The following is a 14563-nucleotide window of genomic DNA, read 5'->3' on the forward strand; positions in this document are numbered from 1 at the left end:
GCCACCGAGGTTGAGTTAGGGGGCTTGAGAAGGGAGAAGGTTTGAACAAGCTGTAGGGTTATGAGGCTGGGCCTGGGGTTGGGGCAAGGGAGGCTGATGAGAAAGAAGAGGGGCCTGTGGTCCAGCAGCTTCTGATCACAGCAGCTCTAACTTAGAGTGCTTTGAGCTGCAAGGAAGGTCTCCCCTGGACCCTCCAGGTGGGTGGGTGAGAGGAGGAGGAACCGGGCACCAGCCTATGGTGAGCTGAGCAAGCAGCATCAGCTCATTTCACAGGCAGGTTCCAAAAGAAGTCATGTGCCCATGGTCACACAGATTAATTATTATTTTTTGAGATGGAGTCTCACTCTGTCACCCAGGCTGGAGTCGCCCAGGCTGGAGTACAGTGGTGCAATCTCAGCCTCCCAGGTTCAAGCAATTCTCCTGCCTCAGCCTCCCAAATAGTTGGGACTACAGGCGCCCACCACCACGCCCAGCTATTTTTTTTATTTTTAGTAGAGACGGGGGGTTCACCATGTTGACCAGGCTGGTCTCAAACTCCTGACCTCAGGTCACCGCCCACCTCAGCCTCCCAAAATGCTGTGATTACAGATGTGAGCTACCGTGCCCAGCCCAGATGTATTAATTTGACAGCTATTTTATCAAGCACCTACTGTGTGCCAGGCCCCAGGGACACAGCTGGGAACAAAACAAAGGCAGTGGCCTCCTGAAGCTCATTCTACCTGGGGTGACCAGCAGCACACAGGTGAGCAGATGGCAGGTTTTGTTGAAAGGAGGGCTGTGGTGAGAACGTGCAGCGAGGAGTGGGGAATGAGGGCTGGGGAGTCAGGGTGTGATTGAAGTGTGGGCAGGGATGGGAAGGCACTCAGGACAGGTTCCACGGAGAGGAGAGGCTTGGAAGACGGAAGGAGCAGAGAGAAGGACAGGTGCAAAGACCCAGTGACAGGAGCGAGCTGGCGTGTTCAAGGAACGGTGGGGAGGGGCTCTGTGGTCATCAGGGGAACCTATAGGATGTTGGCTCGTTTTTTCAATTTTTTTGTTTGTCTGTTTGAAACGGAGTCTTGCTCTGTCGCCTAGGCTGTAGTGGCAGTAGCGTGATGTCCGCTTACTGCGACTTCCACCTCGCGGGTTCAAGCAATTCTGCTGCCTCAGCCTCCCTAGTTGCTGGGATTATAGGTGTTCGCTACCACGCCCGGCTAATTTTTGTATTTTTAGTAGAGACGGGGTTTCACCATGTTGGCCAAGCTGGTCTTGAACTCCTGATCTCAAGTGATCTGCCCACCTTGGCCTCCCAAAATGTTGGGATTACAGACGTGAGGCACTGCGCTGGGCTTGCGTTGTCTTTCTCTTTTCTTTTCTTCTTCTTTTTTTTTTTTTTTTGAGACAGGTTCTCACTGTCGCCCAGGCTGAGTGCAGAGGCACAATCCTCCCACCTCAGCCTCCCAAGCAGCTGGGACTAAGGTGCCCACCACTACACCTGGCTGATTTTTGTATACTGGACCTCAGTATGTTGCCCAGGCTGGCCTCAAACTCCTGGACTCGAGCAGTCCTCCCACCTCGGCCTCCCAAAGTGCTAGGATGACAGGCATGAGCCACTGCGCCCAGCTGGCTTTGGCCTTTTCTCTGAGCTGGAGGAAACTTTTGGAAAGGGGGCAGTGAAGAGAGAGCCCTGAGTGGAGGCAGCTGCTCCAGTCGGGGCAGTGGCAGGAGGGGTGAGCAGTGAGTGAGTGTGAACGCTGTTTGACAGCAGAGGCCACGGACTTTTCTTATGGACTTGGACTTGGAGGTGGTGTCAGGGGAAAGGGAAGCGGCGCAATGACCCCAGTGCTGGCCTGAGCCACTGGGAGAGGAGTGTAGAGAAGCACCCTGTGCTCCTGGCCTCCCCCCATGGGCTGACCTTGGCTGAGCCTGAGGCTGGTGCCACCTCCAGACCTGAAATGACCTCCGGTTGAACAGGCCAACTCCCCATCAGCTTGTCCAGCCAGCCAGCACTTACTGAGCGCCTTCTGTGTACCAAGCCCAGTTCTGGGTACTTCCATGAGTCAACTCACGCCCTCCCCGCCTCAGGGTGATCCACCGCCTTCCCCTACAATATTCCAAGGCGCCATCGGACTTCAGACTCTTCATGTCCTACACCTTCTCCTTGTAACAGAGGAGGAAAAAACGAAAACGGGAGATAAAATTCTGCTTCAGTTCCTCCTCAATTTGTTTCTTTCTTTTCCTTCTTTTTTTTTTTTTTTTTTTTTAAGACGGAGTCTCACTGTGTTGCCCGGGCTGGAGTGCAGTGGTGCGATCCTGGCTCACTGTAACCTCTGCCTGGGAGACCTCTGGCTCCCAGGTTCAAGCAATTCTCCTGCCTAACCTCCCAAGTAGCTGGGATTATAGGCACATGCCACCATGCCTGGCTAATTTTTGTATTTTTTTAAGTAGAGACGGGGTTTCACTATGTTGGCCATGCTGGTCTCAAACTCCTGGTCTCAAGTGATCAGCCAACTTCAGCCTCCCAAAGTGCTGGGATTACAGGCGTGAGCCACCATGTCTGCTTGCTCCCAATTTTCTTTCTTTTCTTTTTCTTTTTTTTTTTGTTGGGGTCTCACTCTGTCGCCCAGGCTGGAGTGCAGTGGCACAATCTGGGATCACTGCAACCTCCGCCTCCCAGGTTCAAGCACTTCTCCTGCCTCAGCCTCCTGAGTAGCTAGGATTACAGGTATGTGCCACCACGCCCAGTGAATTTTGTTTTTTGTTTTTTGAGACGGAGTCTCGCTCTGTCACCCAGGCTGGAGTGCAGTGGCGCAATCTCCGCTCACTACAAGCTCCGCCTCCTGGGTTCACGCCATTCTTCTGCCTCAGCCTCCCCAGCAGCTGGGACGACAGGCGCATGCCGCCACGCCCGGCTAATTTTTTGTATTTTTAGTAGAGACGGGGTTTCACCATGTTAGCCAGGATGGCCTCGATCTCCTGACCTTGTGATCTGCCCGCCTCGGCCTCCCAAAGCGCTGGGATTACAGGCATGAGCCACTGCGCCCGGCCGAATTTTTGTATTTTTAATAGAGATGGAGTTTTGCCATGTTGGCCAGGCTGGTCTCGAACTCCTGACCTCAGATGATTCGCCTGCCTTGGCCTCCCAAAGTGCTGGAATTACAGGCATGAGCCACCACGCCCGGACAAAGATCTGATGTCCCAACCTTCAAAGGTGGTCTCAGGCATCAGACTCTGGAATTCCCAGCTGCCACATGCCATACCCAGAGACCAGACGCAGCCAGGCCTCCAAGAAGGAGACAAATGTGGGGGCCATCATTGCCCCATTTTATTGATGCAGGCTGGACAGGAGGACTCCCCACCTGAGCTGGGGTACTGAGGTCCTGGGGTGCTGAGGACATGGGGCTGTATCTGGAGAGGGTGGTGTTGGGGGGCACTCCCATGTGGAGAGGATGCTGTTGGGGGACATTCCTGGGAAGGCAGGGGCCGCAGAGGAGCCGGAGATGTATCAGCTGCCTCCGTTTGGGTGGCAGAAAATGTCACGGGGATCTTTCAGCCACAAAGAGGCATTTAGGCCGTGGTTGGGGGTCTTCAGGGTCTCGCTCTAGGCCTGGCTGTGTCCATGCTCAAGAGTGGAGCGGGGCAGAGGGGGCGGACAGGCGGCCGTCAGGGCCCCGGTCTTGATTCAGGTCCCAGGGACTCTGCCGAACCTTCATTGGCTGGCGGCGCACACGTGGCCAGCCGCTCGCACACCCAGGAGCCCAGCTTACGGTCGCAGAAGGCGTTGTTCCAGTGGCTGGAGCCCCGCATCATCACGCAGTCCTTGCCGTGACTCTGGCTGGCGGGCTCCCCTGGAGCCCAGTTGCTGGAGCAAAAGGCTTTGGGGTCAGGGAATGGGGCAGGGAGAAGGGGCCCAGTTCCCGGCAGCCTGGACACAGCCCTCTGAGTCTGCACACCCTCCCTTCTCACCCCAGGTTCCCCCATCCTGAGTCTGTGCCTGGGGACCTGTACTTCATTTTGGTGCCCCATACCCTGCAGCCCAAGACTCACCCTTATTTTATTTATTTATTTTTGTCGTTGTTGTTTAGACAGAATCACTCTATTGCCCAGGCTGGAGTGCAGTAGTGTGATCTCAGCTCACTGCAACCTCCACCTCCTGGGTTCAAGCGATTCTCCCGCCTCAGCCTCCCAAATAGCTGGGATTACAGGCGCCCGCCACCATGTCTGGCTAATTTTTGTATTTTTAGTAGAGAGGGGTTTCGCCATGTTGACCAGGCTGGTCTTGAACTCCTGGCAGGTGATCCACCCACCTCGGCCTCCCATAGTGCTGGGATGACAGGCAAGAGCCACCCTGCCTGGCCAAGAGTCAGCCTTCTAATCTGTGCCCCTTCCTCTATATCTCCTCCTCCAGGTCAGAGAAGCCTTGGCCAGGTCCCCCCACCCCCACTGGCGTCCTCCTCCCCGGCACCCTAGAGACCCTTCTCTCTGAGCCCTCACCCGTTTCCCGGTGCAGTTTATTCAGGGAGCTCCTCCCTCCACAGTATTTCTGCCTCCTCCCCTGGATCCCAGAGGCCCCCTCCTCACCTGTAGTCCACGGGGCTCCCGTCCACCCAGATAAACTCCCCCTTCAGGTTCAAGTTCCGAAGGCCAATCCAGGAGATGGTGTGGCTGGCATACTTGGTCAGGAAGTCCTGGGGGGCAGGACAGGGCTGGAGGACTGGAGACATGTGCCCGGGGCCTTCCAGCCCACTTCGAGAGGTTGGGTAGAGTGGGGCAGGGGTCCCCCCACCTTCGCCGTGCTGCCCACCACCTCTGCAGAGCCTGGGCCCACCTGCTCCTCCGGGCTGTGGATGCTGACCAGCTGCCCTTCCATGTCCTCACAGGCGTACCGGGCGTGGAGCCACTGCTTGGTGCCCTTGCCGAAGTAGTAGCACTTCCGTTGGAAATTGATCCACTTTTCAGGGCACGTGTTGCACACAAAGCCTGGGGTGGAGAAAAGGCTCAGGGCTGGTGCCAAGGGAGGTGCCATGGGCACCCTGGGCAGAGTAGGTGGCGGTGCCTCTCCTAGGGCCACTCCTGGGGTCCCGGCTAAAAGCAGACGCACCCCAGGGCCTAACAGACGGCCTCCTGGGTTGTGTTCTTTGCTGGAGCTGTGATGCCGACCAGTTCCATAGCAGAAGCACCTCAACCACTGTGGCCACAAACACCTTCACGGTTAGCAGAGCACGGTGTTGACCATCAACACCTCAACCACCGTCAGCATCTCCACACACACCTCATGGCCAGAAGCAACACAAGCACCAACGCCGTCACCACAAATTCAGGTCCAACATGGTCAACACCACACCATGCCACAAACACACTCTCGTCCAACAACACTTCAACCACCGTTATCACCACAGACACCTCACAGCTAGAGGTTCCTCAACCACCAGCACCATCACCACAAACGCATTCACGTCCAGCAACACTTCAACCACCGTTATCACCACAGACACCTCCCAGCTAGAGGCCCCTCACCATCAACACCAAGGCCACAAACACACTCATGTCCAATAATATTTATTTTTCTTTCTTTTCTTTTCTTTTCTTTTTTTTTTTTTTTTTTGAGACAGAGTCTCGCTCTGTCGCCCAGGCTGGAGTGCAGAGGCATGATCTTGGCTCACTGCAAGCTCCGCCTCCCGGGTTCAAGCGGTTCTCCTGCCTCAGTATCCTGAGTACCTGGGATTACAGGTGCCCACCACCATGCCCTGCTAATTTTTGTATTTTTGGTAGAGGCGGGGTTTCACTATGTTGGTCAGGCTGGTCTCGAACTCCTGACCTCAGGTGATCTGCCTGCCTCAGCCTCCCAAAGTGCTGGGATTACAGGCGTGAGCCACCGCGCCTGGTGCAATAATATTTCAACCACCGTCATCACCACAGACACCTCCCAGCTAGAAGCCCTTGAACCATCAACACCATGACCAGAAACGCATTCATGTCCAACAACACTTCAACCACCATCGCCACAAGCACCACCATGGCCAGAAGCCCTTCAATTGTCATTCTCATCACCTTAAATCCAGCATGGCTTGGGAACTCTTCTATCACCAATGCCATGACCACATCACCAGCTCCACAGTCAGCAGCACCTCAGCCACAAATCCCATCACCACAAATGCTTCACAGTGAGCAGAGCAGCAATCACTAACACCATCGCCATCAACACCTCATAGTTAGAAGTGCCTCAACTGCCACCAACATCACCATAAATCCATCCATGGCTAGCAATACTTCGATCCCCAACATTACCACCACATCACCAGTTCCACAGCCAGACTTCAGGGACTGCAGAAGAATTAGGAGGTGACCTGTCAGAAGTAGTTGTGGTCCAGAGTACTCTTCCCCTATGCCTCTCCCTGAGGGACCACACTGAGGTTTCTGGCTGGGATTCCCAAAGCGACCTCACATCCCAGGGGACGGGACTCCGTCACACCAAGCACAGAAACTTCCTCTTCTCTGCCCCAGTTAGGACAGCTGGGGCTTCCCAGAGGTCAAAGACCAAAAATCAAGGGTGGGGGCATTGGCTGGGGGAATGGCAGGGCTGTAAAACCCCAGTTCCTACCCCGCATTAAAATTTTTTTTCTTCAGAGGCAAGGTCTTACTCTGTTGCCCAGGCTGGATTGCAGGGGCTCAATCCTAGCTCACCGCAGCCTCAAACTCCTGGGCTCAAGTGATCCTCCCACCTCAGCCTCCCAAGTAGATGAGACTACAGGTACACATCACCACATCTGGCTAATTTTTTCATTTTTTCGTTCAGGCAGGATCTGGCTGTGTTGCCTAGGCTGGTCTCAAACTCCTGGACTCGAGTGATCCTCCTGCCTCGGCCTCCCAAAGTGCTGGGATTACAGGCGTGAGCCAGTGCACCTGGTCCCTACCTCACCTTAAGGGTACAGTGACTGAATGTCTGCTCTCTCTGCAGCCTGCTGGCCTCCTGGGGTCAACACTGCCTCCATTACTGCCACCCCTGGGAAAGAGGTCACCATCTCCATTGTCCCATCACGGCAGACAGTACCCCTGTCCAGCTCCCTGACCTGATCAGACAATCTACCAGGAGGGCTATGTGTGTGGGAATCCTACTAATGACTCCTCACTGGGGCACATCAGGCAGAGGACAACAGCAGGGAGATCCCAGCTAGGGTCAACACTGGACTGCTTTAACCCAGAAGAGAAAAAAAAAATTGTAGGAGCCTCCAAATCTGTGAAAGGACCCAGTTGGAATCAGAAAGGGCGTTCTTGCCAGGTTAGATGGCTCATGCCTGTAATCTCAGCATTTTGGGAGGCGGAGGCAAGAGGATTGCTGGAGCCCAGGAGTTCGGGAACAGCCTGGGCAACATAGCAAGATCCTGTTGCTACAAAAAATAAAAAACTTAGCTAGGGCCAGGTGCAATGACTCATGCCTATAATCCCAGCACTTTGGGAGACTGAGGCAGACGGATCGCTGGAGTCCAGGAGTTCAAGACCAACCTGGGCAACATAGGGAGACCCCGTAGCTACAGGAAAATTAAAAAATTAGCCTGGTGTGGTAGCACACGCTTGTAGTCTCAGCTACTCTGGAAGCTGAGGTGGAAGGATTGCTTGAGCCCAGGAGTTGGAGGCTGCAGTAAGCGATGATTGCACCACTGCATTTCAGCCTGGGCAAAAGAGCAAGACTCCACCTCTTTTTTTTTTTTTTTTTTTTTTTGAGACAGAGTCTTATTTTGTTGCTCAGGCTGGAGTGCAGTGGTGCAAAGAGAGCATGATCTCGGCTCACTGCAACCTCCGCCTCCCGGGTTCAAGCAATTCTTGTGCCTCAGCCTCCCAAGTAGCTGTGATTACGAATGTCTGCCACCACGCCCGGCTAATTTTTAAAAAATTTTTATTGAGATGGAGTCTCGCTCTGTTGCCATCCTGGAGTGCAGTGGCGCGATCTCGGCTCACTGCAGTCTCCACCTCCCGGGTTCAAGCAATTCTCCTGTCTCAGCCTCCTGAGTAGTGAGACTACAGGTGTGTACCACTACACCCAGCTAATTTTTGTAGTTTTATTAGAGATGGGGGTTTCATCATGTTGGTCAGACTGGTCTCAAACTCCTGACCTCAAATAATCCACCTGCCTTGACCTCCCAAGTGCTGGGATTATAGGCATTAGCCACCGCGCCCAGCTTATGTTTGTATTTTTGTTGTTGTTGTTGTTGTTTGGTTTTTTTTGAGACGGAGTCTCGGAGTCTCGCTCTGTCTCCCAGGGTGGAGTGCAGTGGCGCAATCTCGGATCACTGCAAGCTCCGCCTCCCGGGTTCACGCCATTCTCCTGCCTCAGCCTCCCAGGCAGCTGGGACTACAGGCGCCCACCACTACGTCCAGCTTTTTTTTTTTTTTTTTTGTATTTTTAGTAGAGATGGGGTTTCACCATGTTAGCCTGACCTCCTGACCTCGTGATCCACCCGCCTCAGCCTCCCAAAGTACTGGGATTACAGGCGTGAGCCACCGTGCCCGGCTTAATTTTTGTATTTTTAGTAGAGACGGGGTTTCACCATGTTGGTCAGGCTGGTCTCGAGCTCCTGACCTCACGTGATCCATCCACCTCGGCCTCCCAAAGTGCTGGGATTACAGGCGTGAGCCACCGCGCCCGGCCAAGAACCCTTCTCTTAAAAAATAAAATAAGGGGTGTTTTATGTACGCCCCATGTGTCCTGCCCCATCGGAAACTTAGTCCTATTTCTGTCATCACGCACACTTCTGCCTCGCATCCGAGCACACTCCCTACCCCGTGCTTTGTGTCCCCCTGATGACACTTGGGTCACACAAATGTATAGACATGCTGCCTCACGTCACACACGCGTGCTGTCATTCACGTTTGCCAACACACCCCAGCCCCTGGTGCGGTCACGCACCATCCTCAGCTGAGACTCACACACTCACCATTGGACACCTGCAGCTCCATCCGTAGCTTCGTCACCTCCTCTCGGAGTCTTTCCAGCAAATCTGAAGCTGTGTTCCTCTCGTTCAATTCTTGGGGATTCGACAGGGGGCAGTGCTCAGAGACCGACTGGCAGGCCCCTCCTTGTCCGTTCCCTCCCCCACTGCCCCATCCCCTCCCAAGCCTCACCCTGGGACTTGAAGCTGCTCAGATCTGCTTGAAGCCCGTTCAGGTTCCAGGACAGCTCCGAGTCTGTTGTGCGTAGGAGCGCAGGGCTGGTCTCAGGGAGGATGTGTACAGGCCGAGGGCACCCGCCAAGCCTGGCCCCCCAGCCTCATGGTTCCCCAGGGCTCTGAGACACTCCCTCCTTCCCACTCAATCTGGTTCCATACCCCCGATCCCAGTCTCTCACCCTGAGATTTCAATCTCTGTTGTTCAGCTCGAAGTTCCTCCAGGTCCTGCCAAATCTGAGTGGCTGTTTGCAGGGGAGGGGCCTTCGTGGTCAGCAGGTCCTCACTGTCTCCCCCATCTACCCCCACCCATCCCCTGGCCTCTGCCTGGGTTCTTAGAGCCACCTGCTCAGTTTGCAGTTCCCGGGCGTTGGGGGTGGGGTACAGTGAGTCTTAACGCTCTGGGTCCAGGAAGTCATCCAAGACCCCCTCGCCTTTCCCCCTGCAACCCCCACTCCAGGGGTCACTCACACTGGGATTTCTGCGCCATCTGATCACCGTGCTGTCTTTCCAAGTTCTTGGAAACTTGAGAGACTGGAGCGGCGGGAGAGAAGAGATATCCCAGGAACCTCAAAGGCAGGTCCTTGGACCCCGCCCATGCCCCAGGCTCAGGGACCCTCTCACATAGTCACAACAGCTGCTGTTGCTGTTTGTTCATTTACTGGGGCAGGAGGAGTGTACTCAGGAAGGTATATGCAAGAATATAATGAACCTGTGTACCTTTCCCTCACCCAGGATTAACTATAAAAGCAGTAGGCAACTATCAGAACACTTCACAAATCTTAGAGCTTGTTTCTGTCTCATGGCACTAAAATTACGCCCATTTTACAGATGAGGAAATGGAGGCACAAAGCAGTTACAAACTCCTTATGCTACAGATGCTTAAGGCTGCCCGACTTACAATGGCTCAACTTACAATAGCTCGAGTTACAATGGCTCAACTTTACAATGGTCTGAAACCAATATGCATTTAGAGGAAACCTTACTTCTCTTGCAACGCTGGGGAATGGTGGGGAGCCAAAGCCTTCAGCCAGCCATGCAGTTTTAACTTACACTATTTTTAATGTACTATGGGCTTACGGGGACATAACCCCATTGCAAGCAGAAGAGCATCTGTATTAAGATGCTATCAGGCACTTTTCCAAGATTCCCTGGTTCCCCACCTTCCCTAGGACAGGGAGCAACTTAGGCTGACCCTCAGTTCCTTAGTGAGGGGACACTGAGGCTCAGAGAGGAGCGGGATGAGAGCTGGGCGTCCTAACCCTCACCCCCACCCACCTCCACCTTGACCCCTTCATACCGTTCTGGGCAGCCCTCTCTTCCAGCTGTTTTAGATTCTGTGTGGTGTCCCAGTCTGGGGAGGGGGAGAGAAGAGGAGTGGAGAGTGGGGATTGTCAGTACCCCCACCTGCCTGCACCCCATCTCCCAGCTGGGGAAGGAGGTCTTGGGTATAAGCCATGGAGGTGCTGAAAGGATGGAGGACAGGGATGCTGGGTGGGGGGTGACGGGCTTTGGAGGGGGGGGCATGGGAAAGGGCTGGCAGTGTCCAGGTGGGAGGAAGGATGGGAAAATTGGGCTTTCAGAGGTGCGTTGGGCTTCCCAGGCTCTGAGATGGGGGTGTGGGAGGGAACACAGAAGAGCCCCATGAGTTGGGGGGACCACATGGGGCTGGGGATGTCCTCACGCCACAGGAGAAGGAGAGTCAGCAGCCCGGCCCACAGAGCAGCGGTCAGCAGCCCCAGCAGCACGATCTGAGTCCCGCGCCTGCAACACCGCTTCCTGGGAAGCTCCTCGATCTCTGCCGGGGGTGGAGGGACTGACTATGGGTGCAGGGCGAAGCTGGACACTGGCCCTGACCGTCTCCCCATTACCCAGAGCCCCCGACAACCTGGGAGCCTGTCCAGAGCCCACACTGAAGCAGAGGGTCTCAGTGGACCCCTAGCTCCATTTGTGCAGCTTCCTTACCTGACTTCGATCTGGGTCACTGTCCACAGAGACAGATCTGGGACCAAGAGCTAAGACTCCCTCAGCCCCCACAACCAATGCCAGGACCCCAGCCTCACTTCCAGAAGACCAGGTCCTGCTTTTTCCTTCCCCTCTGACCCCCAGAGCCCACCCTTATACCTCTGCACCTGTCCCCAACCCAGAGTCCCTTCCCTAAACCCAGGACACTGAGTCCCAGTTCTTCTCCAACAACGGAGCCACTCCCCAGCCGCTTTCCCAGGTGTCATCCAACATCCAGACCTCCAAAGCTCTCCCAGGCCCACCCAAAGGTCTATCTGGATGTCCCACCCCAAGCCCCTGGCCCTCTGCACTCACCCTGGCTTGGAGGATTCATTATGCTAAATTCTACTTGTTCCAAGTTCCTGTTCTACTTGGCCTCTGACTCTATTGGGCTCCCAGCTCGCTAGCTGGAGCCATTTGTTCTTTTTCTCTTTGTTTTTCTGTTTTTGTTAGGAGGGTGTTGAGTCAGAAAAAGGAGGGGCCCTCAATTTTCCACTCCTTCCTGGCTCTGTGCCAGGAAAGTCGGTCCAGCCTCACCTCCTTACCCATACCAGTCCCTTTCTTCGAAATTCACCTCTTTCCCAGAGAGGGACTGGGGAGCCCCCCTTCTCTCCTGGGTGAAAGGCAGTAGGTAAGGGTCATTGCTTCTGCCAGTGTTAGAACCAGAGAGTCCTCCTACCTGAATATTGACCTTCCTCCATGGCGGTCCTGCTTGGATTCTCCCGAAGATGGGGCGCTCACTCCCTGACAACGCAGTCCACTCAGCGGGGACAATCACAGCTCTGGCTGGGATCTGGGTTTTAATGATGGTTAGGGTGAGGCGTCAAACCCTAGTTGCCAGCGCAGGGTAGCATCTGGGACTTGGGGGTACTCAGTGACTATCTGCTGATTTTGGTTAGTCTACAATCTGGACTCACTAGCGTGGTTAGTGGGGAGACACAGCTGGTGTGGAGAGACAGCAGCCTGAGATCAGAAGTGGGGCACCCCCAGAGTCCATCACACTTGAGCTACACAGCAGGTGCACCCATGAGATCTTGACAAATGGCTTAATTAACCTGGAAACTTCTTTCCTCATTCGTAAAATGATGATACTGAGAACACCTATACTGTGGGTTGGTGATCTGTGCTAAAAATATCACCAGCTTTTATTGTAATTGCCTTGCCTGTGCGCCCTCAGCCGAGGATTCAGCCTCAGTTTTCCCCTCTGTAAAATGAGCTGATAACAGCACCCAAATCATGAGGCCAAGATAGGATCCAATGAGATCACAGTGTACCTGAGGCTTTTGGTGCGGGGCTGTGCGCAGTGGGTCTTCAGATTCTAAACGTTTATGAAGCATCTGCTCTGTGCCACATCCCACTGGGAAATGCTAAGAGCCCATAACCCAGGCCTCAGCCTTCTCCTCTGCCAGTGTCCCCAGGGCATCTGTAAAGTGCTCTGACTTTATTTATTATTTATTTATTTATTTATTTATTTATTTATTTATTTTTTGAAATGGAGTCTCACTCTGTTGCCCAGGCTGGAGTGCAGGGGCACGATCTCGGCTCACTGCAACCTCCGCCTCCTGAGTTTGAGCGATTCTCCCGCCTCAGCCTCCCGAGTAGCTGGGACTACAGGCGTGTGCCACCATGCCGGGCTAATTTTTGTATTTTTAGTAGAGACAGGGTTTCACTATGTTGGCCAGGCTGGTTTCAAACTCCTGACCTCGTGATCCACCCACCTTAGCCTCCCAAAGTGCTGGGATTACAGGCGTGAGCCACTGTGCATGGCCTATTTTTTTAATTTTTTGAGATGGAGTCTCACTCTGTTGCCCAGGCTGGAGTGCAGTGGCACCATCTTGGCTTACTGCAACCTCCACCTCCCGGGTTCAAGCAATTATCCTGTCTTAGCCTCCAAAGCAGCTAGGATTACAGATGCCCACCACCACACCTGGCTAATTTTTGTATTTTAGTAGAGACAGGGTTTCGCCATATTGATCAGGCTGGTCTCAAACTCCTGACCTCAGGTGATCCACCCGCTTCAGCCTCCCAAAGTGCTGGGATTACAGGCTTAAGTCACTGCACCTGACCAAGTCCTCTGACTTTAAAGCATCTATTATGTGTTGAGGAGCATGGAACTTGGGGTCTTTCAGGACTGGAGGTCACCGGCTACCTTCTTTCGCTGCCTGACTGTAGGCAAGTCCCTTCTCTCGGAGCCTCAGGGAGGTGGCGTGTGGGGCGGCCAGGCTCTGATTAGCCGCAGCTCAAGCTGGCCCTTTTGACATTGTGAGAGGAGCCCAGAGGTGTCACCATTCTGGGACTGGAAGTGTCCACGGAGGCAGCCAGACAGACCTGAGCCCGAGTCCTGGCTTCTCCCTGGACGAGCAGCTCAGTTTGCTCATCTGTAAATTGGGACTATTCAAAGCACCAGCACACAGTAGGTGCTCAGTAAATCTACTGGCAGGATGCTGGGGGAGTGTCCTCATTCTGTGGGGCCTCTGTCAATGGAACAGAGGTACAAAGACGGTAAGCCATTTATCCCCATCATGCAGTGGTGGGACTGAGACTCAAACCCGGGACACTTGACCTGGGAGCCTATTTGCTCAATCATCTGCAGACACAATCTCATGGTGGGGTGTCTACTGGTAAGTGCCAGTTGGCAGGATCCCAACTCCAGACTGTCCTTCTAACCCAAGAGCTCCTGCCCCTGCCTAGAGCCTTCCATGGCTCCCCAGGGCCCTCTATGATCGGCCTAGCACACTCACCAAGCTCATCTCAGACCAGATGGCCTGTTTTCACTTCCCCAAATCAGGGACCTGAATGCCTCGAGATTCTGTCCACAATGCGGCCCCCACCCCCACTCCCACCGCCCACCACCTCCCTTCTCTGGCTGTGACCTCCTCCTGCTCATCCCTTGAGGCTCAGCCGAAGGTCATTTTTTCCAAGGGCGCTTCGATCTCCACTTCCCATGGCCAACCCCCGACACACACAGATACGTACTCACTTAGTGGAGTCTGGAGCCTGTGTCTGTCCTCCTAGTGTGTTGGGGTCGACCAGAGAGATTGGCAGGGACCGTCAGGGACAGAGGTTTAAGCAGGAAGAAAGATACTTTCTTCTGAAAGTAGAGCCACTGACAGCTTCTATTTTCATAGACCTAAATATAAGCTTGCCGCCCGGATAACATTACACGCATGGCCTCTCCTGGTGCTCCCCACACCCCGGTGAAGTCCGTGTTATTATTATCTCCATTTCTCAGGTAAGAGAATCTGGTGAAAACCAGAGCTGTTAAGCAGCAAGTTCCCACAGGGCTGAAGGAGGTGAGCGCTGGCGTCAAGATTTGAACCAGGGTTATTGCAGACGGAATCATTATACCACTATGGCCGATCACAGAGGACCCTGGGGAGCCATGGAAGGCTCTAGGCAGAGGCAGGACCTCTTGGGTT

The 14563-nt window shown here is 54.2% G+C and overlaps 1 protein-coding gene across 2 annotated transcripts; it reads right to left on the reverse strand.

Annotated features, from left to right (window-relative positions):
- Positions 1 to 3293: 3293 nt before the first annotated feature.
- Positions 3294 to 14235, reverse strand: FCER2 (Fc fragment of IgE receptor II). 2 transcript variants are annotated; one of them, XM_025368151.1, is made up of 11 exons: positions 14121 to 14235; positions 11824 to 11930; positions 10825 to 10938; positions 10441 to 10494; positions 9612 to 9674; positions 9323 to 9385; positions 9100 to 9162; positions 8913 to 9002; positions 4808 to 4959; positions 4561 to 4667; positions 3294 to 3841 (listed from the first exon to the last, which is right to left on the reverse strand). In XM_025368151.1, exons 2-11 carry the CDS (start codon positions 11843 to 11845, stop codon positions 3643 to 3645), a joined length of 927 nt encoding a protein of 308 aa, XP_025223936.1. In that variant the 5' UTR covers positions 11846 to 11930; positions 14121 to 14235; the 3' UTR covers positions 3294 to 3642. The 2 variants fall into 2 exon arrangements, with proteins under 2 accessions (XP_025223936.1, XP_025223937.1); XM_025368152.1 differs by lacking the exons at positions 11824 to 11930; positions 14121 to 14235 and adding an exon at positions 11460 to 11535.
- Between the last annotated feature and the right edge of the window lie 328 nt (positions 14236 to 14563).

This window comes from Theropithecus gelada, chromosome 19 (genome assembly GCF_003255815.1).
Source record: "Theropithecus gelada isolate Dixy chromosome 19, Tgel_1.0, whole genome shotgun sequence".
NCBI classification, from domain to species: Eukaryota; Metazoa; Chordata; class Mammalia; order Primates; family Cercopithecidae; genus Theropithecus; species Theropithecus gelada.